Source organism: Drosophila navojoa, chromosome 2 (genome assembly GCF_054131105.1).
Source record: "Drosophila navojoa isolate 15081-1374.11 chromosome 2, UAZ_NAV_1.0, whole genome shotgun sequence".
Classification (NCBI taxonomy): Eukaryota; Metazoa; Arthropoda; class Insecta; order Diptera; family Drosophilidae; genus Drosophila; species Drosophila navojoa.
In genome coordinates this window covers 9374183-9400598 of record NC_142890.1, presented here as the reverse complement: position 1 = coordinate 9400598, position 26416 = coordinate 9374183, and the positions used below count along the sequence as shown (strand labels likewise).

Sequence of the window (26416 nt, the reverse complement as noted above, 5' to 3'; positions counted from 1 at the left end):
GATACAAAATTATTTGGCAAATCTGCTGGAAATGTTGTGGCTGCGCCTCCTAATAAACGTATAAAGCCGCTCGAAGCATCAATAAACAATACAATCAATAAATAAAATAGTGGGATAATAGTTATAAATGCACTTCAATGTTTGCCTCAGTTATAGACTTAGACTTTAGATACTCGCATGCCAGAGATTTACACTACACACAGATATAAATATTTTAAGCTTCTTGATTAAAAAAAAATTAGCCTAATTTGCGCTAGAGTGAAAAATTTCTAAACATTTTCTACAATTTTTCTTGCTAAATAATTTTTTTTTTTTTTTTTTAGTGAATGCGCAGTTTTAAAATGCTGGAATACAGATATATATATATATAGATATTTTTTTTTATATTTATATAGATATATTCTCCAGGGCATTTGAAAGCGCGCATTCGAATTGCAATCGTCTCCATACGTGATTTTCTTTTTCTCGATAAAATTACGTATTAACTAAATTAGCTTATGCTAGTTTTTCGTTTCTTATTCTTTTCTCCTTTTCTTGTTTTATGTAGAATTAAACTATGAATTTTTCAAATGATTTGCATGCATCGCTGCTTGGCGAACATTGATATATGTATGTATATGTGCTATTCAAGTCTCATCGAATCTTTTGAAGCTTTCGAGGCATATTGCGTTTGTTCCCAGCTAACTGTGAGAGCTATCCGATACCCGGCTTAGTACTGCTGACCGTAGCGTCCGTTTATGCCGCTGTCGTACAGCTTGCTCAGCGTGTCCTTGGCGCTGTTCGCATGCGACGCGCCGGCCATGCTGCCCGCGGCTGAGGGGGGCGGGCCATACAGTATTGTGGGCGCACCGTATGTGATGGTGGGCGTGGGGTCCTGCTGGTACAGATAGCGCTCCTTGCGTGTGCGTCGCTGCACGGTCTTCCAAATGCCAAAGATGCTCAGCTGAGCGAGCAGAAACAGCGAGCCGGCAAAGATCAGACCTGTAAAGAGACGGCGAAGCAGAGGTCGAAAGAGATTAGAACATGAAACTAGATTTGGATTAACGGCATGCTTATCAAAACAGGAAAACCAGAAAGATAGAAGAGCGAATGGCCGATAATGAGGAACCTGTGCAGCAACAAGGAAGCGAACAACGAAACCAACTTACTTAGTTATCAAAGAAAACAAAAGTGTATGCCGCTTGACCCAGTTAACTCGCTCCAGTTGCCTTGGGGCTAAACCAATGACCGACCAAGTGACCAACTTTGATGCCAACAAGTTGAAGATCAAAAGCAACAACAGCAACAACAACAACAATAGCTACAACCACAATACAATGAGAAAATAAAGCAGCGACAATTTAGTGCATGAGTTGCATATTTCTCTCCCATATATACAAGTATATATGTACGTATATATATAGACACATACATATATATAAATATAAAATTTTTTTATTTCAACTTTTTGGTTTCGAGTCGATCTTCACTTTTTATGCTCCTACACGCGGGGCATGCACTTGGTTCTACACTCAACTGTGTGCAACATGCCACATAAATAAGCCGCCAACGAGAGACCGGAGATGGTAGATTGGAGTTAAAAACCAACGGCCAATGGACAGAGGAAATTCGAAATGCCAATGCCAATGGTAGAAATCGGGTGAAAGTGCCGCCAAAGTGCAGAGCAAACCGTTCGCTTAGCTCGCTCGCATGCGTTGTCGTCCAGTTCACGAATTTTTCAGAATTTAAGAGCAACTACGATCATGATGATGATGATGACGATGATGATGATGGCTTGGCTGATGACTATCACAGATTATAGCTTACATATGCATTCTGTTTTGTTGTTATTGTTGCTGTTGCTGTTGTACATCAAATGGCCATAAAAAGTAAGCGCCGACGGCTTAAAACCAACAAACAACCAAAACTAACCCAAACTTACAAGAGCAACAACAAATAGCAACGTTGTTTTGGTTGTTGTTGTGGCTGCTGCTGTTGTTGTTGGTGTCGTGGTCGTCATCGTTGTCGTGGTCTGTTGGCAATGACTTTAACGAGTTTCAATAACAAAGCGCACGCACTTGAGCTTTTATTTATGTGCTTGGCTTGCCTTTTATCTGTTTGTCTATCTGTCTCGCTCTCCCTTACTCTCTCAGCCCTCATGGGCTGCGTCTCTTTTTGGCTGACGGTGCGTATGACCCGCACAACAACAAAATACATGAAATTATTACAATTATGATAAACGCTGAGGGGGCACCCGCAACGGCAATCAAATGGTAAACAATTTCAAAATAGACTCAAAATCGACGAACAATAGCAATAAATACAAACAACAACATAGAACAATGAGCAGCATTAGCACGTAGTTGCAATTGTGGTTGTTGTTGTTGCTGTTGTTGCTGTTCGTGTTGCTGTTGCGTTTTATCTTCTTCTTCTTGTTATTGGCTTTTAACACTATGGGAACCAGTGCACAAATCGGATGTGCATCATGTTGCATCTAAGATGAAAGCGAGTAAAACTTGATTGGGCACACATTGAGGAGCCGAACACATTAGATATTATTCGATGTGAAAGTGAATGAAACTGAACAGGAAAAGGGACATTAAATGAAAGTGATCTAATGCGATCTAATGCATTGCATTGTCTGAAATTAGAACAGACTCTATGATGATTTGATGATGAGTATATTAAAAGTGATCTGTATAATGATTCGCATTATTGAGGAGGGAATTGTAAGCACCAAGAAATTTGCGCAATTAACAAAATATCTCATAATTTGTTAAACATATTAATTGGCTTTCCACTAATTTCGTTTATGCCTTTTGGCATGTGTATAAGATATAATGATCAACTTTCTAAACACCAATTTGAAATTCGTCTTTCTTTTGTTAATTAATTACTTAAGAAAGCAGCTGCATAATATTCATAACTGTTTCAGAATTTGTGGAGCTTCAGAGCGATTGGCTGGTGCCACATCAACCCTAATTAAATGTAATAACTTAAACAAAACAAATTTCAGGAAGATAATTGACGTGTTCTATAAACTTCAAATTGCAGTCTTGGAAATTGATCAGTTTAGGCTTATGGCTGAGATTATAGTTATGGGCAGTTAGATTACAGGCAACAATGCTGCCATAGAGTTATGAAAAAATGCATAATTCAAATAAATTTGTATAAATTATGGAGATAGAGCTGGAGCTGGAGCTGGAGCTGGGGCTTTGCCGCTAGATTGATTGCCACATGCCACATGCCACACGCACCGGACTGATGCGCGCTCAGCTCACGCTCTGTTCCTCCAGCTTCCATGTGTGTGGCAAATGAGCTTTAACTGAGGAGAAAACCGTTGCTCTAATTGCGGCCAATGAGCTCGACGCGCTTCGCTTTGCGGTGCAGCGCGTAATTGCAACAGAAATTGATGTGGCTGCCGCTGCTGCTGCTGTATCTGGGGACCAAATGAACCTGGATCAGCCGTAGCCGCAGCAGCAGCAGCAGCAGCAGCCGCTGCTGGACCTGCAGCTGCCGGCTAACAAGCTGTAAATTTAACGCTTCAACGCTGCATTTGTTAATAATGCGCCATGTCGAACGCGCATGGTAATTGCTCTACAAAGCTCCACAATGACAACTGCCGCAGCTTGTGGCCAAGGGGGCGGCGGAGGCGAGGGGCTTGGCTAACTGTGCAAAGTTTTCGCGCCGCACGAAAATGAGGCGTGCAGTAATGCAGCAGCAGCAGCAGCAGCAGCAGCTGCAGCCACAGCAGCATCTCATCCTGCACAGCTGCTGGCGCGGCACATCTTATTGAACTAGTGACCTGGTCGTGAGTCGGCGTCAGCAACAGCAACAACAACAACAACAGCAACAGTAAGAGCAACAACATCAGCATCAGCATCGGCATTAGCATCTGCATCTGCATCATAACTGGCTGGCAGAGTGCGGTACACATTCTGGACATGAGCCACATAGCTGAAGAATCCAATTTATTTCTCATGCAGTCAGTCGTCAGTGGCAATGATGAAAAATTGATTCATTATCAAAATTAGCGAGCAGCCAACAATGGGCAAAACAAGCCGCTGGCTCACGACGCAGCAGGCAACTGGCAGGCGGACAGATGGCTGCTGGCTGGGTTAGCGCAACGCATTCGCATCCTCAGTTGCAGCCATCCGCCACCCGCTGGCTGCGGCAACACGACGTCAACAACGTTCTCCGCCTTGTCTATGCAAATCAGCGTGCTGCAGCAGCAGCAGCAGGAGCAGGAGCAGCAGGAGCAGCAGCAGCATCAACTTTGAATGTTTTGATTCGCTCTTGATTGGGCATTTTCACAGAGGAAGCCAAACTTACCATAGCCATTAAGACAAGTGAGCTTGTCCTGGGCAACGCCCGCGTAGGCCTTCTCGTTGGGCTCGCCAGAGCTCTGGCTGGCGTCGCTACCGTCCTCGGCCTGGAAGCCAAACTTGTCTATGATTTGTATGGACTGCACGAGCAGTATGTTATCATCGGCCGGGGTTGAGCCGACATCGCGGCGTTCGCGTTGCTGGCGTGTGCTGACCATGAACTCGACTGTGAATTTGCAGGCAGTTAGCAGCGTAATGAGCCACGGCCAGAAGCCGAAATTCAGTCAATACTTACCACCATCGGTGCCATTCACAACGGAGCGCTTCCTGCGGCCATAGGAGACGAGCGACTTCAGCTCGCCGCTGGCGCCATCCTCGCTATCGCAAATGACGGGCTCGCAGCGTGGAATGCAGGGCGTTACGAGGGCGCGGAACTGTACCACCTCGCTGGATGGGAACTTGAATGCATCGAACTGGGAGAGCAGCACCTTGCGATTGTGCGAGAGCTTCTGTATGGTGCCCATGATGTATTGATCGGTGGGGCAGCCATTAGCATCAATCAGCGTAATCTCAGCGCTGTCCGAGCCGTCCATGGCGACCAGTTCGCGCACAAATATCTCATACGGACTGTTCTGCTCAACGATCTCGAAACGCAGTGCCAGGGGATCACCGACCTCGGCGATGCGCTTCATGTCGCTGCCATCGCGTGACGTGATCTTCATGACGACATTCGGTGAATCGATGGTTATCTCCTCGCTAAGCGACGACTCGATCTCGCCAGTGACGCCCAAGTCCACGTCGTTCAGCACCGTCTTGTTGGTCAGATCGTACTGACAGCTGACAGCCAGACCCAGATCGGAGGAGGTGACAATCATTGAGTGATGCTGTATAACAATATCGTTCATATAGCGACCATAGGCGCTCTGGCGCACATTGCACTCTAGATCATTGTAGCCCATACGGAAATCGAACTCTAGCGATTTGTCAACGCTCACTGAGCACGACTTGGGTGCCCCCTTGGCGTAGACCTTGCCGTCGAAGAGCTTGGAGGTGCGTATCTTTGTGATCATCTCGCCGGAACGGCACTCGATAGACACATTGTAGCAGGCGGACAGCTCATAGGTGGCTGCCTCGGGCACATCCAGATAGGGATCCATCACATCCGTCAGCGTGGCGCGGCTGTGATGCGACAGACGGCAGACCATGTCGCCAGTGTCATTGTAGTCATACGAGTGGCATCTGTCGAAGTGGCAACTGTGAGAACTATTCATTGGCTCGCTAAGTGCGATGGCATTACCTGTAGGGCGAGTTGAGGCACAGATCGCGACATTCATCAATGGTGTTAATGTCCTGATAAACGGAATCCACTGTCTTCAGAATCTTGCCCGAGATGCGCTTGAATTCGCATAGCTTGCTGGGCTCCTCGGCGCAATTATTCTCCAGATAATCGGCGCCTTCATAGGCCTCCACGCTGTTGCCGGCCGATAGCGTGATGCGATCCATGTCTGAGAGCTCACACAGTCCCGAGTGGCGATAGAAGTTCGCCGAGCTGCACAAGGCAAGAGTTATGAGCGGCAGAGATGTGCGCATTGTGACAGGCAGTAGAATAGGTTGAAGGTTTTTTGTTCAGAAAGGCGGAGATAAAGAAAGAATGTGAAGATATAGCATTAGGTACAGCGTGTAGAATAGAGCAACATAGATAGCTATCGAAGCAAGGGAAGATTTATCTGTAAGCTGTAGTTATATGTGCTAGGTTATAATGCGGCTGCTGCTATGGAATTAATTCGCTAAGATATGTGATTTGATGCAATTTGTTTTATCTGATGCGAAGAACTTGCGTTCTATTAGTATTCTAATAGTTTCCTTATTTGTTTTCACGCAAACTGAGGGCCTTACAGGGTTTCTCTCCCAGCTTTTTGATTACTGGGGAGTTTCTTAAACTGGTTCATTTGAATATGCAAGTGTTTCTTCTTTGAGCTAAATATAGATTATTATCTTTCAATTTCATCTTGACACTGTAATCTATTCAAGGCCAGGGATAGTGTGAAACCAGTTCTTCTTATCTTAATGCTCTGTACAATTTACGCTCAAGTCATCTCTATTGCAGCGAAACGAGATACACTAGACATAATCTCAAAAGAGAATCTAACACTATTTAGCTAACTCTTCTAGTCATCTTTGTTGTGTATCGGAAATCAATGCGCTGCTATCTGCAATGAACCAGTTCTCGGATTTGTAGGTGTCCGTTTAGCAGCCTAGTTACACCTATCGCATACCATGTTTCCTCATAAACATAACTGGATGAACTTGTATGGTTGATTATGCAATGGTTAGCCGAACAGCTGATGGCTCATCTTCGGGCTGACTTACCGGCATGTAAATTCCGTTTCGCCCAGGCAGAGCTCCAAGCAGTCGCGGCGCGACAGCACCGTCTGACTAGATTTGACATGTTCGGGTAGGCGGTAACCTTGAACGCGATCAATGCACCAGGCCTTGGAGCAAGGACGCACGCCCAAACACGATTTCTGTGCGTAGATCGTGAAAACCGGAAATTGTGAGCGCGAAAGTGAACCTGCAAAAGAGACAAGCCAAAAGCATTAAACGGTGTTAGTAGTGTGTGCGTGTGTGGTGCTGGTGGTGCGTGTGGTGCGTGCGATGCGTTTTACGCACACGCCCCTTCACTACAAAGTAACAGGCGTTGAGAAACGCAGCAGCAGCAAATGCAACGGCAATGGCAACGGCAACGGCAACGACAACTGCAACGGCAACAGCAACGGCAACAGCAACAGCGACAAGGCTGGCCTGAAATTATGCGTTAGCGCAACGCCAATGCCAAAAGCCAGTTTGCAGAATAGGCAAAATCTAGTTTGCTTGGGCCCAGGCCAACTTGGAGCCGCCGTCTGTCCTCGTCTGTCGCTTGCCCCGCCTGTTTGCCTGCCTGCCTGCCTGCCGAATCATGCGTAAAACCAAAGGCGTGTTTCGCACTGACGCTGACGCTGACGCTGGTGATTTATGCGCCAGCGGCTTGGCCACCACGAACTAGAACTCAATAATTGAATGAACGAGCGGCCAACAAAATTATTGAACTTTCTTTGGCACACAAAACGGCAGCTGCAACGGCAACAGTTGTGCGGGCACAGAGTCAGCAGCAGCTTCAGATTCTCACACTTTCTAACTCACCTGGCAATTTATCGGCGGTCGTCTTGAACAGCACACACAAGCCGGTTTCATAGTTGACAGAACTGCAGGACTCATTGCTCTGGCAGGCCTCCAAGCAGTCCGTGAGCATCAGCGTGCCGGGCAGGGTATCCAGCATCTTCGACGGTGCCGACAACACGTAGCTACAAGACACAGAAACAACAACACGATTTTATTTCACTTTTTTTTTTACGTTTTTCATTAAGCCTGAAATGAAATTATGGTGTAACTACGAGCCAAGCAGGTGAGGAAAGCGACAACTGAATCACAAACAAGATTAACATCCATCTGTATTGTAATGTCTTCTTTATACCCTACACTAATCAAACTATGCCATAGTTTATGGTTCACTAAGTATCCAAGGTGTGAACATTAATTTAAATCGATTAATCCATAAATTCGTCTAATCCAATTTGATTAGTCAATAACAGGTTGTGCGTGGCGAAAAGAAAACCGAAAGTGTAGCCAAATGTAACGTCATGGTGCCCCCGCATAACTGGCTCATGAGCTGGCCCCTAAACAAAAGACTCAGGCAACGAACTTGCCGCTGTCAGCGCCAGCCGCGGCCCCGACGAAAGAAAGCTCATAAGCAGCTGATGTCGGCGAGCTCTTGTGTGCTTTGTGTGTTTTGTGTGTTGCCTGACATCAAAACACACCATGCGATTAGATAAGCCTCGTTTCGCCGTCATGGCACGCCCCCCGGTCGGCCCCCCCACCTACTTGAAGCCAAACAGCATTAGCACTGGCCGCCGTTGAGCTTCAGTTCTATGCAAATTGGCTAATTGACCGAAAGCCCCAGACTTGAATAGGGTTTATTAGCATCGCCGGACCCCCGATTGCCATATAAATAAATGTGAAAAGTAATGCAAATAGGGTTTGGGAAAGTCTTGGCATGTTTGGGCTTATGACACTTACCCGGTAATTATCTCGAAGCCAATCATATCTGGATCGCACTCCTCTTCCGTTTCGGGCGCCTTGTCTGTCTTGGGCTCCGGCTGTGCATCAGTTTGTGGCAGCAGCGGCTTGGGCAGCTCGCTGTTGCTAATCGCGCTGTTGGTGCTGCTGGCCAGTGGGGCTGCGGCTGCGGCTGGGGCTGGGGCCGCCTCGGCGCTCAGTTCGCTCGTGCTGCTTGTTGTTGTCGAGGTGGAGCTGCTGCTGCTGGTGCTGCTGCTCGTTGTGGCAGCCAATGCTGCAGGCGGTGGCGTCACATTGGTGCGTGGAATTGTCTGCTTGGCCGGCTTGACAGGACGCTTCGTTTTGCGCACGGCGTTGGCGTCACTCGCAATTAGGCAGAGCAACAACAGAAAAGTGCAGCGGCGTAGAAACATTTTGCCTGGAAGAGAGCCAACAAAAGTGGAGAGCAAAGCGGATTAGTTGGCTGGCTGGCTGGCTGGTTGGGGAGGGGCCAATTGGCAAAATGTTAATTAGACTAACTAATTTCACGTTACGCGTAATTTATGTAATTCCTGTTGTGCATTTTATTAGTTGTTGCATATTAGGCAGCTACGCGGCATGCCGCATGCGGTGCACAAGACCACCAACAACAACAACAACGACAACAACAACGACAACAATGCTGGGCAAACGGCACTTTTTCTGATTTTATTTTACTTATATTTCTATTTCTATTTCATTTTGTTGCTCCTCCTGCCTGTCTCCGGCACATGTTGCACGTAGAGCGAGCGAGTGTGTGCAGGCATTAATTGCTTGGCTTGTAAGGTCTTACAGAGTTTAATTAAAGCAACAGCTGGCTAGCAATGTTTGTGCTTGTTATTGTACAACAATAAAAAGAAATGTTTAAGGCCGCCGCCACCGCCGCCGTTGCCGCGGGCAAGTTGAAATGTGTGAAATGTGTTGACGCCTGGGAAAGGCTGAGAATCGCTTTGACCCGCAACGAGAGCATCGAGCGCACGCGGGGGAGTCTGCGTGTAGGCGTTCGGAAATGATATCAAGCTGTGAGACACAATTTTCACCCGCCACAAATCCAAAACATTTTACGACTATATAAAACGCATTCCGCAACACACTGAATGCACCGGAAGATTTCTAATAAAAAACGATTCTTAAACTGGAGCTGCACTGGGTTCTTCAGCTATTCAGTTGCTGGCGGCTTTCTCGCTTATGCAAGTGCTCATTAAAGCGCTGACAATCCACAATTTTTTGTTGTCTTTTATTGTTTTTATGACTGTCGTTAGCTTTGGCAAATTTCAGCTGCGTGAAAGTGAAAAGTTTGCTCTGATTGCTTGAAGCATGTATATTCATGCACGTTGTTAAACCTTGGAATGTCTTTAGTTTTATGGCCAGTGCTCACCTAACGGCCAGCTGTACATGTGTGTGTGACTGTGTGTGTGTGAGTTAAGTGAAAAACAAAGAGCCACAAAAAAATAGTTGAGTAAGGCGCACCGGCAGCAGCAGCTGTGAGATAATCTCTGCTCATTATTTGCAACAGGCAATCGACACGGTTAGCAACAGCAACAACAGCACCAGCATCTGTTAATAAGGGGGTGGCGTGAGAAAGATGCTTTACTAGAATTTCAAGATTATGTTGCTGTGTTACATAATTAATTACGGGGGTGCGTTCGATGCGCCATCTAGCGGTGTGGCATGCAAAACAAGTGCGCCGCCTGCCGCGCTCACACATAAATTATGAAAAGCCAAACAACAGCGGCGAGTACCGTTAAGTTAATAACATACCTTAAGACCAGTGCTGAAACACAAACACACACACACACACGTCTAACTGGAAAAACTTCATAGAGAGAGAGAGAGAGAGAGATGCATGAAAATAGGGAAAAATGTGCGGGCTGCGGCTTTTGGTAAAACTCAGCTGGCACCCGGTTCATTACGGGAACACTCACTTCCACTTGCAATTAGTTCTATGAATGAATTTATGCTAATTATGGGCTGCCAGCCAAGCGGCGTCCCATCGACCGACACGCTTTTAATAGCCCACTGGCAGCGCTTATATTTTGGGCAGAAAGATTTGTAAAAGTTTCATTGTTGTTGGCATCACCTGCTAACCCACAAATATAATGAGCCATTGACCGAGCGCTCCGAAAAGCGGGCATGGCCAACACAAGAAACAAAAAAACCAACAAAAACACAAGGAAAAACTAAAAAAAATAATAATAATAATAATAATAGTTGTATGAAAACTAAAAAACGAACGGTACACACGCATGCGGCATGTGTGTGGCATGCGGTTAGAATCGAATCTTGCGGTTGCGGCCGCTTCAGTCCGGACACCGGAGGCTTTACCGCATATTACGAATTTCCATTTGAGTGACCATATCAAAGTCCCCAACGAGGCGAAATAAAATACACGAAAAAACAAAAACATTTTAATTAACATTCACGTAATTTCGGGCTTAACATTTCGGCTGTTTTGGATCTTGCGTATCTGGATTCTGGATGCTTTTCCATAGATATGTCTATCAATTTCACTAATTGAACGTTAACAAGCCGCTCGCCTTGGGAGCCGGTAGCTGCCAGCAACGGATTCGGTTCGGCGCATCTATCAATCATGCTGCAAACAGGTCTTTCGTTTGGGGTGGGGTCCAATGTCGATACACTCGGTCTATGTTATGTGTGCTGGCCAAAGAACTTGAGCGAATCGTCTAACCTAAGATAGATAATCATAAGTGAAGGGTTGCCTGGCTAGTGGTCTTTGCTTCAATCTGAAATCATTTGATTCGCACAAACAAAAGACTTAGGCAACGAACTCGATCTGATTGATATATGATTTAGGCGTTGTTGCAATTGTGTTGTGAATGGATTTTGTACAGACATTAACCCATTTTAAGGCCCATCCACTATTCGTTTCGCAAGCTCGCACAGCGAGTCGAACTCATTTAAATGGAAATTCAATTGGAGTTTGCTGACCGCAAAGCTTATCAAATGCAATTGGACTGGACCATTAGAACAAATGACTTGGGCAGCGAACTTGTGCGTGCTCAACAAATCAAAAGGTCTTTAATTATGCTTAAACGCACTCACTAATTGTTTTTGCATGTTAACTGTCTTACTCAACGATTGTCTCTTATCAATGGAGCATCCGAAATTGAGTTACGCCGTTGCAAACATGTTCGAGTTCTTTAACCATATTTGCGATAGTTTCTTGTATTGTGAATGACATTATCTATAAGCTAAACAGCGCCATTTGCATTGCTAAATGGGGACCCGTTCTGCATCTCTCACTCCCTCTCTCTCTCTCTCTCTGTCTCACTCGGCCTCTGCCTTGCCCCGCATAATAGCAGCGAATTTTTAAAATTCTTTTGCATGTCAGGCACATTTGTGTGGGGCTCCCGTTAGTTTAGCTGGCTCAGTTGAATAGTTGTTGCCGGCCAATCGCGCTATGTATTTATGCGATGCATACATTGTTAGTTATGCAACAACAGCGAACAGAGAACAGCAACAGCTAACAGCTGGAGTCCACTTATGTAGCATGACAACTGCAACATCTCGACGACAACGAGAGACAACAGCGATGGAGGACAATCATTGGCGGGCATCAATGGCAGGCCTACATTTCAATGTCAGCCAAGTGCCCAGCGCTACCAATCAAGTTGTTAACTATGCAAAGCAATAAATTGCAACGGCCAGCTAGCAACAGCAACAGCAAGAGCAACAGCAACAGCCAACTGCAACAATTGTTATGAACTGAACTTTAAATAACAATCAGCCAAGTGCCGTTAAATGAATGCGACATTGTGTAGCCAAGCGAGGCGAAGCCAAAGCAAAGTCAAAGCCAACAGGTAAATCGGACCCAGCATATTAATTTACCTCGCGCAACTTAAAGCTGAAATATTTGCATAATAAACGCCAACGCCTCGGCAATGGCCATGGCCATGGTCACGGCCTGGCCGGGCCCAGCCTGGCCTGGGCTGCCGCTGGCCCTGGGTAAAGCGCATTCTCATTGCCGGCAATAAGTTTTAGCGTCAAGTGAATTGGTAACACGGCCCGCTCACTGCACGCGGCCACTGCGGCCAGCTTTTTGCTCACCTCGTACATTTCCGAAAACTAATGGCCAGCCAACAGTGATAATTTATCACTGGCCAGCAGCCGGACATGCACGTGAACTGCTCCAGACTTTTCAACGGACTCAACGGTACTTGCCACAAACAATGCACACTGCCTCACTGTTGCACTGTTGCGCTGCTGCACTGCTGCACCGCACTCAATTTGCTGCTGCCGGCTAGACCGCAGCATTCCCCGCGCCCAATCAAATTGATATTTGCTGCTATATTTAGTTTATGATAATGCCGCCGACTTGAATGCCGCAGCGCTCCGGCCCGGTCCGGTTCGTTCAGCTCTGCTAATATGCTGCTTCCTTTTGCAGCACGGCCTGACCGTGCATTTTTCAGCGCGTCACAAAGGCTTCTATTTATTATCGTGGACTGGCAGCCTTTGCCCAATATCTCATATTGGGTTCGTTTGGCTGCAATTGTGTTTGCCCTGGGGAGAGTGTAGCCTTTATTGATTCGAAATATATTGAATACCTGATTTTGATGGCTTAAAAGTCAATTAGCATTTGACATCAATTTAATGTTAATTAAAAATTGAAAGCGCCTTTGGGGCGTTGCATGCGAATCAATTTCGAAAGCACATCAAATGCTCTATGCTTTTCAGCTAGTTATTCCCAGTGAATTGATAATAAACAGTTAAGTGAAGTGTTTTATTGCTTTTCTGAGCATTCTTTATCGCATTGTTTGGCCGATAATGCGCATAATAAAATTAATTTTAGGCCGAAGAGCCTTTGAGAAAAGCTGAATTATTGCGCGGATCATTTGAGTAAATGAATCCATAAAGCATATATCCATTAGCCCATTAGCCCATCATTTGTTAATACCTGGGCAGCTGAAAGAAATCCTCTTTAGACAGTTTTACTGCGGCCATTTTATTTACTAGGCCTAATGGTTTTCCTTTTCTGTTTTTGTTTTCTGTTAGAAGTGCATACCATTTACACACCTCCTCTATAAATATGCCTTGAAGATTAATCTATTCACATATATTTACGCGTATTCCCTTCATTTCTTATGCCCAATTGGCCAGGCTAATTGTGTTTACCATTTGTAAAGCATTTATGATCATTTATAATGCAATGACATACAAAATGCTGAGAGATGCTGCTGGTTTGCTCATGCTCGAGTCGCATGCCCATAAACATAACACTTACAAAACCATAAAAAGACACTGGCTACAACTTAATCTTCATCAGCCGCCCAGACAGCAAAGACAGCTAGGACTGGGAAGACTGCGGCGACACGTTCATAGGTAGGCAATTAACACTTGACATTCTTTTCACTTTTTGTTGCTCTTGTCATGCGTTGTTGTTGTTGTTGTTTGTGATATGCTTTAGGCAGCATAAAATCCAGCACTAATCGCGCCATAAAAACACATTTTATTTGAGCTACGTGACAGAGAACTTTATGACAACGGTCTCTTGAGCGGTTCTATGGCCTGCATTTCTTCAACTCGTATCGCTGTGCAGCGTGTGCCACACACTTTTCGCTTTCCTTTAGCTTGGCCCTTGGGCTGGAGGTCGTCTTCGGTCAGATTTATGAAAGTTGCAGCCTAGTTTTGTTCGCTTTGTGTCTGGCTGTTCTTTCGCTGACACTTTCGTTCGTCGTGGCATCGAATTCTACTTGAGCGCTAATTTGCGTCAATAAAAAACGTTTAAGCACAATTAAAAATTCTAGAAAACTGGCTCAAATCAAAGAGCATTAAGTATAGTTAGAAAGCTGACAGCTAGCTAGCGGCTATCAGGCAAATTAAATGGAAACTGTTGGCAAAATAGTCCGAAGTGTATTAATGTGAATGTGTGTGTGTGTGATTTTTATAATTTCTTAACTGTATGCAATTTATAATCGGCGGCTATGGCGCAGTGGCTTAGCACGTGTCGTATAATTAGTTGTTGCGGCTCTTGAATTCTTGGCCTAAAAGTAAAATTCATAAAGCTTAGTAAAGCCGAAAAGCTGACAGCACACATAAATCCAGATGCCGCACACAAGTAAACACACATACTCACATAAATGCACAAAAAAAGCTAATAGAAGAAGGAAACGGCGGCTAACAAATTGAAAAGCGCACGCCAAAGCCGCATCATCATCAGCTGCAGCCGCAGCCGCAGTCGCAGCAACGGGCGCAGCAGCTGGCTCCGGTTTCTGGAAATGATGCTGTCGAAACCAGGTCGAAGCGGCAAAGTTGCAGTCATAAATGTTTTTCAGAACGACCGAAACGGGTGGCAACTCCCACAGTTCAAGATTTATGGCTGCTTCTGCCATGTATGTGTGTGTGTGTGCGTTGCCAATTCACGACTCAATCAAATGCAAATGCATTTATAAGCACACATTTCTTTGGGCGGCCACCTGTTGCTGTTGCTGTTGCTGTGGCTGACCCAATTTTGCAAACTGTTATAAATTGCGTGAAAATGCATTACGCAAGTACAAAAGGCTGTGAATTGTGGCAGAGGCAGTGGCAGTGGCAGTGGCAGCACCACCGCCCGCAACACAGAAGCACCACAATAATGCGGCTGCCTCACGGTGCTCCACATTGTTGGCTAATTTATGCAACGCCACCGCTTTGGTGGCAACGGTGGCAGGTGGCAGGTGGTTGCTGCTGAGCAGCGGTGCACGTAACTGTCAACATGGCGCAAACTAACTGTAAACTGTTGCACCGTACCACCCACCCACCGGCTGCGCAGCTAATTGCCAACGCTTGGCATTTAAGCCAATTTGAGCGCAATATTCATGGCCGAACACACTCATAGCACTGAGCCTGAGTAGCTGCATACGAGCTGACTAATAAATTTGTTAGCTCAAATGACGGCCTGCCTACTTTCCTGGCCCGACCATTAGAATGTGCCATTAACCCATTTTCAACTGGCCCCGGCCTGGCCAAAACCATGGCATCGCATTGCATGGCATGGCATGGCATGGCAGATGCACACAGCATGTACAAAAACGAAAAACGAAATACGAAAAAAAACGAGTAAAAAACGAAACAAACAGGCGACAAAACTTTCAAACTGCATACAAGTGTTTTCATTTTCGGTCTTCACCATTCGACAGCCAAGAATCCTGCGCATGTACAAATCAAAGGCATCTCAGAAATAAATATGCAAACAAGATAATAATTCATTTGAGCAGCTATTAGCAGCTGCTTGTCAGATTTCATAAAAAATTACCAAAAAAGTGACAGCAATTTAGAAATGTATAAATATTATAGGAATATTTGAATAAGAGTCAACAATTTGCTTTGATATGGAATTAAAATTTTGGAAAGTTCTAAACGAAAACAAGAAAGTTTTTGTTTACATGCCTGCTGCATCAATAAAGAAGGCAAACACATGTGTGTGCGTGTGCGTGTGTGTGTGTGTGTGCGTGTGTGTGTGCGTGCGTGTGTGTGTATATACTAGAACTTTGAACAGGTGGTATCTGGCAGTGAAGTAATCTTGAGTAGAGTACACTTGCTGGGGCTCTTCTGTCTCTGGACACCACTCGAGCCGTAAGTCTTGGGTAAAAGCAAACATTTTGTTGTGCAAGCAGATGCATAGCTCCAACTTTCAGATTGAGCATTTGCTGAGCTTCAGATCAATTATAGTCCAAACAGCTGGAATTTGACAAAAAGAAAATATATATGTATATACATACATATATATGTATTTCGTATTTGTTTAATTTTGTTGCTGTGGTTGCTTCTTGTGACATTCGATGGGCTAAGCGGCATTCGGCAGCTCAAACAAGAAGTGCAACAAGTTTTTCCATGTTCGCATCCACTTGGCTGCACAAACATTAAGATTGGCCTCGCCAAACAGGTAAAAAGCCAGCGCAACGACTGCAATAACAACAAAAGCTCTTGCATTTGTTTGTTAGCCAGTTGCATTGACTGATTGATAGACTGAGTGCCGAGTGCCGAGTGCCGAGTGCTAGGCTTGCCGGCTCTAGAGTCTGCTGTTCTGACTGGGGATTTAGCCTTATGATTTTGCCTTTGCCGACGCCGTTGCGCTAATTTGTTGGCATTGGCAACGCGGCGCAGGAAATGCAGGCGCTGCATGCCACACAAAAGATGCCGACGACGAGGATGACGACGACGACGACGACGACGACGACGTGGCTAACGCTCACAGAAATTCCAGATTCCAGGCAATCTCTGTTGATTTATTAGCCATCATTATATACATGTACACACGTCACAGCCATCGCCCCTCTTCCTCTCCCTCTTCATCTCTCGCTGTCTCTCAATAGCAATCAAAATCAATATATCAGTCGAAGCTGATATCTCTTCTTATTCTTCTTCGCTTTTAATTTTATCTTCGCACTTCCGTCTCAGGTGTTGCCAGCGGAAGAAGAAGATAAATGTCTTGGTCGAAATCGAAACAATTTGGCCAACCAGAGCCGCAGACAGAAAACACTTTGACCCAATATGGCCAGTAGCCCAATTTCAGTAGCCCGCATAAGTGCAGCCCTCATTAAATAATTTGCACATAAAAAGCCAACTTGGCTGAGATTTATGGCCAGCTGGCAGGCAGCAGCCAATAGGCAATAGGCAACAGGCAGCAGGCAACAGTTGCCCATTTCTGGGCACCAAAAGCCACCGTTCTCAATGCGTCTCTTAAAACGCAATAAATATTAAAGTCACTGCTCTGCGTGCCGTTTATTGTGGAATACAAGACGGCGGCTCTGGAGCACCACCAGCCAGCCAGCCAGCCAGGCAGCCAGCCAGCCAAACCATCGAAGGCCGCACACAAGTGGGACAGCAGAGCAAACGGCTTTAAAGGCGCATGCAATCTTCAGCAAGAGGCAGAGGCTCCAGCATGCCTCCAGTTTCCATAGCAGCAGTTTCTATGGCCGTCCTCCGAGTTCTCCATTTCTGTTGATATTCATTGCACAATTACGCCTCGCCTTCTATATACATATTGTTTATATAGCACGCTAATTTATTCAGTGTTTGTGTGCGAATTGTGTGAAATGCGAGCTGGCAACAAGAACAACGCTGGCCAGATAGCTACAGCAATGCTCGACCGCAGCATAGCCTGCAAAATGATCTACTATATAGCTTCTATATATTGTGATAGTCTTCTATGTGAATAAATTACTTTTTTTCAAAATAGATACATATATTTATTTTTCTAGTAATGTAATATGGTCTAATTATTGAATTGAAGTAATGAATCTTTTAGTTATATCTCAATCATACCTCAATATATCTCAATGTCAGTCGAAGTCTACTTCTCACACTATAAATTCTATTTTCCTCTGACTGTAACATGAATTTGCAGGGTATATGAAATAGTTTGAAAAGAAATAATTTTAGTCTTTGGCAGCAGCAGCAGCAGCAGCGATGGCAGCTTCAGTTCTTGTTTGTTGCTCTTGTATCTGTATCTGAGAGCAACCCACGCCAAATTATTTTCTATTTAACTAAACACTGTGCTCAGCGCCCAGTTAGCACGCCGCTTGCTGCACTCAGGCTGGCTAGGAGAATGCTAAAACTGGGTCGATGATATGCACCGGGCAATGCAGCCGGCTGGAATGCTGCAAGATGCCGTGGCAGATGCAGCCGAAGCAGCAAGCGAAGCACTAGAAGCACTAGAAGCAGCCGGCAAACATTTCCTGTCTGAATAAAGAAGTTAACCAAAACGGATTTCACTTTGTTTGCATTTAATAAACATTATCGATGGCCCACAGATTGGCTAAAAACGTTTGGAGCTGAGCTTGAATTACCAGCTTGTCTGGCATCTGCTCAGATCTCAATTTGCATTCGGGATTAGTCTCAAGGTGGGTGTGTATGAGTGTGTGTGTGTGTGTGTGTGTGTGTGTGTGTGTGTGTGTGTGTGTGTGTGTGTGTGTGTGTGTTTGTACTATGGCCAGCTTTGAGCTATGCCTGGGGGTCAGCTCACCTTTCTTTATTAATGTGAGCTTGGCAAATTGTTAAATATTTATGGAATAACATAAAAATGCTTAACAGCCGACTATAAAATGTTAGCAGAACGACTCTTGGAGTAAGATGTTATTGATCATAAACCTCTGGGGGATCATTAATGTTGAACTTTTTCTCAATCAGTCTGGACGTAGTACATCATATTGAATGAACGGATAACATAATCAGTTAATGGACACGTTTACTGTTATTTACGGCCTTTGTAATTAATATTTTGTATTTTTTTTTTATATTTATATGTTGTTTGCTTCTGCTGATGTTGATGCCTTATAGCATAACTGTAAATTTGTTAAGGATTAATTAACCGTTTATGGACAGGCATAAAATAGACCTGAATTACGCGTTTACTGGCTTAATATCCGTTCCATAATGCAAATGAGTTTTGCTTCTGGGGATCTTTGAGTAGTTGCTGCTTATCGTTTGCTTTTTTTCTAATATTTTGAACTTAGCATAACCTTTTATCTTTGCTTTACACATACCTTAGCTATTGTTAGTGTTGGCCAAATAGACGTAGCTGGAATCTAATGCACCCCACTACGACGCCGTAACAGAGAATTCGTTTATGTATGCTGTGTGATCTGTAAGCAAACAAATGAAAATTGTATAAATATTAGCTGGAAGTCAGTTAGAGTACGAGTTCGGTTGCTACGTTCTGGGCCAGAGACCCACTTAAGATTTTTCAGCTGCACGAAGAAAAGAAAACGACAGCGAGGGGCACAAAACAATGTGCGGGGGAGTGCGGGGCCATGAGGCTTTTCAGTGCCGGGCCTTATCAGCGGGCCGGCTGACGATAGGCATCTGTGGTTCAGCAATTGAGTTTAGTGTGACAACGTTTAACGTGAAAACGAGAACTAAATAAATAATTTTACCACTGCGGCAACAGACAAAATCTCAGATGGTACAACGCTGAAGCAACAACAACAACCAGAACAACAACAGTCAAACAATGAGATGCAGCGATAATTTCATTATAAGAGAAAACTTAAGGCAATTGCAATGCTGAAAATATCCGTCATGACGACGACGACGACGACAACGACGACGGAACCAAAGACAGCCTCAGTGACGACGACGACGACGACGACGACGACGACGAGGTTCTTTCTTTTAGAGCGCTTATCTCAACTTTGAATCATCAGCAGGTGACATTGAAGTAATTTACTTGCTGCTGTTGCAGATGCTGTGGCTGTTGCTGTTGCTGTTGCAGTTGCTCTTGCAATTGTTGTTGCTGTTGCTGTTGCACATCTCTCGTCGCTACCCACACAATTTATTTGCAACTATTTAAACGAAGCAGGTAAAGAAATTCAAGCAAACCCGCTTTTGAGTTCGTGCCGGACAAAAAAGGCCCGACTGGCGTATTATTAGCTCCCTGTGGCAGCATCTCAGCCAAGTCAAGCCAAAGTCAGCCAAGTCAGACAATGTCAGTCAGCCAGAGCACTTCTTTTGCTTTATTATTGGCTGGCAATGTCGCTGTTTGTTGCAAATGTTGTTGTTGTTGTTGCTGTTGCTGCTGTTGTTGCTGCTGCAGCAGTTGTAGCTTCGTTTTTGCTGTTGCTGCTGTTGTTGCATTTCGCATTCCATGCTAGCGAAAGTTGACCTAGTCGACGGTGTCGCTAGGCTTTGGTCGGGGCATAACTCAGCGCAACAAATTTGCTTATAAATAACGAAATTAAATATGGCCAACAGCAGCAGCGGCAGCAGCAGCAGCGGCAGCAGCAGCAGCGACTGCCACTTGCCTTAAAAGGCTGCCAATTTTAACACATTTGCAACTTAAAGTCTCGAGGACTCTGCACATTGGCTTATACATTCAGCCAGTTTCACTTGGCCAACTCGCGCAGCTCAATCGAGCTAAATAACTTAAAGTATATACAATTAAAGATGCAACGCACGCGCCGTTAGCAATTCGAATGTCTCCCATGATTTTAGTGTTTTCTTAACCTTTTTGTTATTTTATTTTTACTTTTCTTCTTTCGCTTGGGTTTTTTTCTCAGTTTATTTTTAGCAACTTTCTTTCTGTGCTTCCAAATGCAAATTGACCAAAATCGAGTGTCGGGCATTCTAACGAGCTGTCTTCAACAAGATTTGCACTTTTGCTTTTCTGATAGACACATCAAAGTCTCAGCTAAACGTGATTACATACCCTGTATCTAATGCAAAACAACAAAAACTGCTGGGAAAGGAGAGATATAATAGTCTTATATAGCCTATACACTCCTGACACACAGAACTATATCTTTGGGAAAAAGAAGAGAGTTTTTCCCGAGCAGATAAAAGGCCTCCATGCACGTGTTCTTAGAGCACTCAGATCCGACTGTAGATTGTCTTCTAGCCAAGCCATCTGCTTGTTAAAATCAACTGAAGACTTGCAGCAACGGAAGCTACAAACATTGAACTGTAACACTTTCTATTAAGGTCAAAAAAAGAAATAATAAAAAAAAAGTAGAAGACTACTTAAAAAATGCCATTGAATGGGCGTAGAATGAGGCGCAAGCATAGAGAAAAAAAATACTTGTGCGTTGTGTGGCTGAAAGCCAAACTCAAACTCAAACTCAAAGCCAAAGTCGTAAAGGCGGCCAAGTGCCAACATGCATGGGTACCGCAAAGCAGACCACAATACAAATAGAAGTCTCAAGCGGCTGGCACGTTGCCAGCAGATGCCCCGGCCCGAGCAGCCGGCGACGCCAGCCGAATTCCAAGCGGCACTCGAAATGAAGAAGCATCAGCTCCAACTAACGGCCCAGCGGAGCAGCAACTAAACGCTGCGCCTAAATGTATATAAAAATCGAGCCTATTAATGTGCTCTCGGGGGTCACTCGCCAGAGAAGTTTCTAATGGAACGCGTTGATGTCAAAATGTTAACAGCGCCTAAATGCAATACCATCAGTGGGGTAGAGGGGTAGCGGGGTGGCTAGGAGAGCTGCAACAGAGCTGGGGGCTGGCGGGAGTACTTGGAGCTCGAATCGCTGTCTGTAGCTGGCGCTTTCACGCCGCGGCATCGAATTTTTGTCACGACCCAGGCGCATTTAACGTTTATTGGATTATTGTCAATTTAATAAAAAGCGCAAAAAACAAAAAAAAAAAACAAAAAAAGAGTCAGCTTTTTGAAAGCGAAATTGAATGTCATCGAAAGAGGTGAAACCTTTTTGTTGGGAGCTACCCAAGCCAGGCCAAAATATGAGTCAGAGGTTAAATATAAATGGGTGCTACCAGTTTTGAATATGCCACTTAGATGCCGATAAAAGATGTAGCCAAAGGAGAATTTACTCAGCTTAAGATGCGGCCTAAAACGAAGATCAACTATTGAACTATTAAATATCTATATACATATATTCAAATATTGAATAAGTTAAGAGTTTTAGATGGTTTTCATATGTCCCTCTCCATATCATATCTTATCCCGTTCAGCTTGAATTTATTTTATTTAACCTGAACTTTCAATGAATTAACATTTTGAGCAGGTTTTTATCTTTTCTCAGTCTGCCCAAGTGGTTGCTAATTCACATGCTATCCTGACTGGATGGACTTTTCCTTTTTCGTCGGCCAACCGAGGCGATATATGCGGCTGCAGCTGGCAAATGTCAAAGTTTAAGCAAATACAAACGACTGGGCATCATTATTACCATTAATCCATGCTTCCTCCTTCCCCATGGGCCAATGCCAGTGCCGCGTCGTGCCAATTGTGAGTTGCACCCAAAGCGTTTTTATTTTTTTGCTGGCAACTTTTCGCGCATTTAATCGGCGACAATCACAAATCTTTTAGGGGGGCCTTTTTATTTATGGCCCGGCTGCGGCGAGGACCAACAAGCGAAAGTCAAATTCTTCAACGATTATTTCTTTGTAATTTCTGTCGGCGGCTGCAGCGGCTTCTGCCCAAACAAAATTGTCGTGATGCTGCTTGTGTCACTGCCGTGAAGTCTTGGGCGTTTCGGAGGCGGCACAGCTGCCATTGTGTGTAAGCCTGCCCGGGGAGAAGTTCAGCTGGCAAAAGTTCATTGATATTTGAAAAGTGAAACTCTTGAAAGCAGCATCCAGATATGAGCCCGAATATATGGTATTGCCATTTGTATTTGAATTTGTATTTGAGTTTGGCCGCCAGCTGTGCAGATGCAGCTACTGCTGCTGTTGCTGGCAAAACTTTTATTTTTCAATTAATATTCAATTAAAATACTATACTTGAGAGCAATGGCAAAACGAAAGCCAAAGCCAAAATGCTGATGTACGCAAACAAACGAAAAATACTTTCACACAGCCGCAAATTATTTCGGGCAGCACTTCTGGATGAATTAGCCAAACTGCATGTCAAGCCGAGCAAGTGAAGCTGCAGCTCCTGCAGACATTTGGCAATGAAAGCGAAGCCAGCCAATCAAGTGGCAAACAAGCAGTTTTAGTTTCAGCAAGAGTCTCAGTTTCAGTCTCAGCCCCACTTACAGCATCTTAGCCCCAACTCCTGCCTGGCTGCCTGCCTGCCTGGCTGCTCCGTGTCTGGGATGACAGCTGAAATGTGGGTTGGCTTCACGGCCGGACCATCTGATTTGCCTGAGGCGGCGGCAACGAACCCTCGTGACCTCATTGGGGGCCATGCATTTTGCATACTTGACTTATGAATCATACACAAAATACAGTTACTCGAGCATAATCATGATTTATCGGCTTTAGGCCGCGCTCTGTCAACGAGCCGAAACCCTTTGGGAATTCTCAATCATCTATGCTGTGTGTTCATTGAACTGTTTCCAGCTTCCTGGCTTTCACTTGCATCACAGGCCCGAGTAAAATTGTTGTCTGATCCGCTTCCTGAGCGAAACGAAAGTTTTTGCATATAAATGAGCCGCAATTTCGTCGTATCGTCTAGCAATTTCCCATCTATCAAAATTGTTCCCACTATTGGCTACTTGGGCATAAATTAGCAACTACCGAAAAATAGCTGGCCCTGGGCCATTGCCGAAATCAGCATTAACCCATTTGGCGACAAACATTCAAGAGATTGCCCCAATCTGAACAGTTAGATCCCTGGCGTCTATTGTTGACAAGGAGATTGCTAATTGCCAACGAAAACAGCGACCGTTGTATCAGCTGACCCAAAACTTGGCCAACTATTTGAATAAACGAAACGGAAATCGGGCGCACGTCAAATGAGGCAAACGGAAAGCAAACGAGAACTCAAGAGCCGCAAAAAAATAAAAAATAATAAAAATAAATGAAAACCTCAAGTAGATAAAAAAAAAGTATGTTCATTGGCAACATTAGCCCAGTGAAGATTGCAATGATTGGCTGCATCTTTTTCCCTCACGGCCGGCGACTCAATCAATTTTCTTTTATAAACTGAAACGGAAGCGGTTTTCGCAACATAATTTGATCAATCATGACAATTGCCGCACACCGTACGCTTCACTATTTTGCGGCTCTTACTCAGAATCGATGGCGATTTCTTTGACGACAACTTGATTAGGCCGTCGATTGTCATTATGAGCATTATTAGTTGCCTGGCGACAGCAGCCACACGGCAGCCGCAAAAGTAAATTACAGAATGTCAGAATTATTATTGAGAAGCGATTGCAGCAAAAAGCAAGAGCTCCGACTGCCGGCTCTCTCGGTGAATCGATGCAGAAGGAAGACTTGCGCCAAATGTCAAATCGTTCAATTTCACAGCAGAACGCCCAAATGCGGTGGGTCCATTCTAATGTGCATGTGCATGTGTGTGTGTGTGTCTGTGTGCGTGTATGCTTAGACATTTGAAATTGTTTTGCTGACTGACAGCTGCTGCGTTAAATGCTGCCCAAGAGGCGTGCCACTGCCCACCGCAAGAAAGCGCAGCTGCAACTGTTGCAACCGTTGCTCTAGCCGTAATTGCAATGAAACTTGCACTGCGATTGAGCCTCTCTGCACGCTAATCAACGCTAACTGCAACAAACAAGCTGGACAAACAAACGCAAATTGTTTTGCGCTATGTCGGCTACATTGGGGGGGCCTTTGAGCCTTTGAGCTGGGCAAATATTAAATGCACATGACAAATTGCAAGCCGAGAGCCCAGCAAAGAGCGTGTTGCAGATTTGCCCATTTGGCGGCAATTAAAGCGCACGCTTCGTCTAATCAACAGCGACTGGCAGGTTGCGTAAATTAATAGCTGCCAGGCAGGCAACCCAGCCAGCCGCCAGCCAGCCAGCCAGTCAGCTAACCCAGGAACCCAGCAAATAGCTAACAGCCAAGAGCCAACCCACCCGGCAGATAAGATTACCCATCGGTTTTGTGTTGTAACTGTCATGTCATCATGACGATGATGCGACTCTAGTCTTAGCTCTCCAACTCCAGCTCTAGCTCCAACTCCGGCAGCAACTACGATTGCGGCTCAGCCCAGTCATGGCCAGTGCAATTATGTGAGCAAATTTAAATACCAACGCAGGTTGTTTGCTACTGTTGTTGCTGTTGTTGTTGTTGCTGTTGTGGTGGCATCTTCATGACAGTGGCAAGCACTGGGTAATAGTGTAATGTTAATGGAACCCTAGCTAAGACAGTAGCTGCTGCAATCTGACATTCAATGCATCATTTCGGCTGGTGGTCTGTGCCCGTCTTTTGCGCCAAAGACGAGAGACAAGCTCTCGCATTTTGACACATTTCATTGCAGATTTCACACCACATCAAAATCGCACAGGTCTAAATTATTTTAATTGGCCGCTGCTTGTGTTACAATAATTATAGAGCCCTGAGAGAATCTAGATTATCTATATGCCACATACGTAATTATCCAGAGGGTGCTCTAAGATGAGCTGATAATTGGCATGAAAATGCTGCTCCACTCAAGGGCAACTTAAGCATTGCCAAGGCTATCGGAATGCCTAAAGACGAAATGAACCTGTGGCTGCCATAAGAAGAAGGTTGAAGGGGCTTATATATTATTCAAAATACATTTGTTATAAATGCCAAGAAAAGCAAATTTATGAGATTTGCATTAGATAAGGACGAAGATCGTGAAGAACAGTTTGTTTTATAGAACTGAATTTAATTACAACTTAACGAAATATTTTCAGTTTTGTGTTCAATGGGTCAAGGTAGATTAATGTGCAAGTCATCTATGTACAATATACTTTCATATATGCAGTATATGTATATCATATTAGATATCTTACGAACGGTAATCATATAAACGTATATACTTATCATTCACTTGAAAAAAGAATATATTGCATATATTGCCAAAGAAAAATATTTAGATGGATTTTAGATATAAAGATCAGCCTTGAAATGCTTCAGTTATTCTTCATATTCATAATCAGCTTTTAAAATGGATATGAATTATCACAGTATCAATCAAATATATATTTCATTTGAATCAATTCGATTTTGTTTTTCAATTTGATCAAATAAATATATTTCTTCTAATGATCCACATAGATTTCTTAGGAATTTGTAGACATGTTGTATGATTAGATAGGGACACTCACTTGATATTTGCAAGAATTCTTGCAGGTTGTCAGAAGTCACCAGCGCCAAATATCCTTCAGATATTTGACAGAAATTCGGTTTTTATGTGTATGTTTATTTATTTTAGAGTAAACGGCGTACTGCTTGATTTGTTTCTTTGTTAACTTTCACACAATTTGGTTCACTTTGCACTTTAGTTAGGATTTCTTGCTGTTACAATTGCACTTGTAAGTTCAGACACACTTCCTGGCGAATATGTGCCTGCATTAGTGCGTGATTTAAATTCAATTTATTTTATTTTCTTTTTCGATTTTATTTTTTTTTATTTTTTTTTCTAGCGATCCAGCCGTGTTTAGTTGCGAACTTGACCGTCTAGAGTTGACCGAATAACTAAAGTAACCGTCAGGCTAATCGGTCGTTATATAAGTTTGAAGACTTTGATGCAGTTGCTGCTGCTGCTGCTGCTGCTGCTGCTGGTGTTGCTGCTGCTGTTGTTGATAGTTGCTCCGGCTGGCCGTGCGCTCGCCTTGACAATGGCAATGGTTGTGACTCGTTGCTCA

General features: G+C 44.4%; 1 protein-coding gene across 2 annotated transcripts; it reads right to left on the bottom strand.

The window, feature by feature from the left end:
- Positions 1 to 537: 537 nt before the first annotated feature.
- nyo (nyobe) lies at positions 538 to 26416 on the bottom strand. 2 transcript variants are annotated; one of them, XM_018110369.3, is made up of 9 exons: positions 25877 to 26416; positions 18920 to 19018; positions 8418 to 8835; positions 7485 to 7645; positions 6675 to 6876; positions 5602 to 5853; positions 4600 to 5543; positions 4312 to 4530; positions 538 to 981 (listed from the first exon to the last, which is right to left on the bottom strand). In XM_018110369.3, the coding sequence occupies exons 3-9, from the start codon at positions 8828 to 8830 to the stop codon at positions 710 to 712; spliced, it is 2463 nt and encodes an 820-aa protein (XP_017965858.1). In that variant the 5' UTR covers positions 8831 to 8835; positions 18920 to 19018; positions 25877 to 26416; the 3' UTR covers positions 538 to 709. The 2 variants fall into 2 exon arrangements, with proteins under 2 accessions (XP_017965858.1, XP_089115261.1); XM_089259135.1 differs by lacking the exon at positions 18920 to 19018.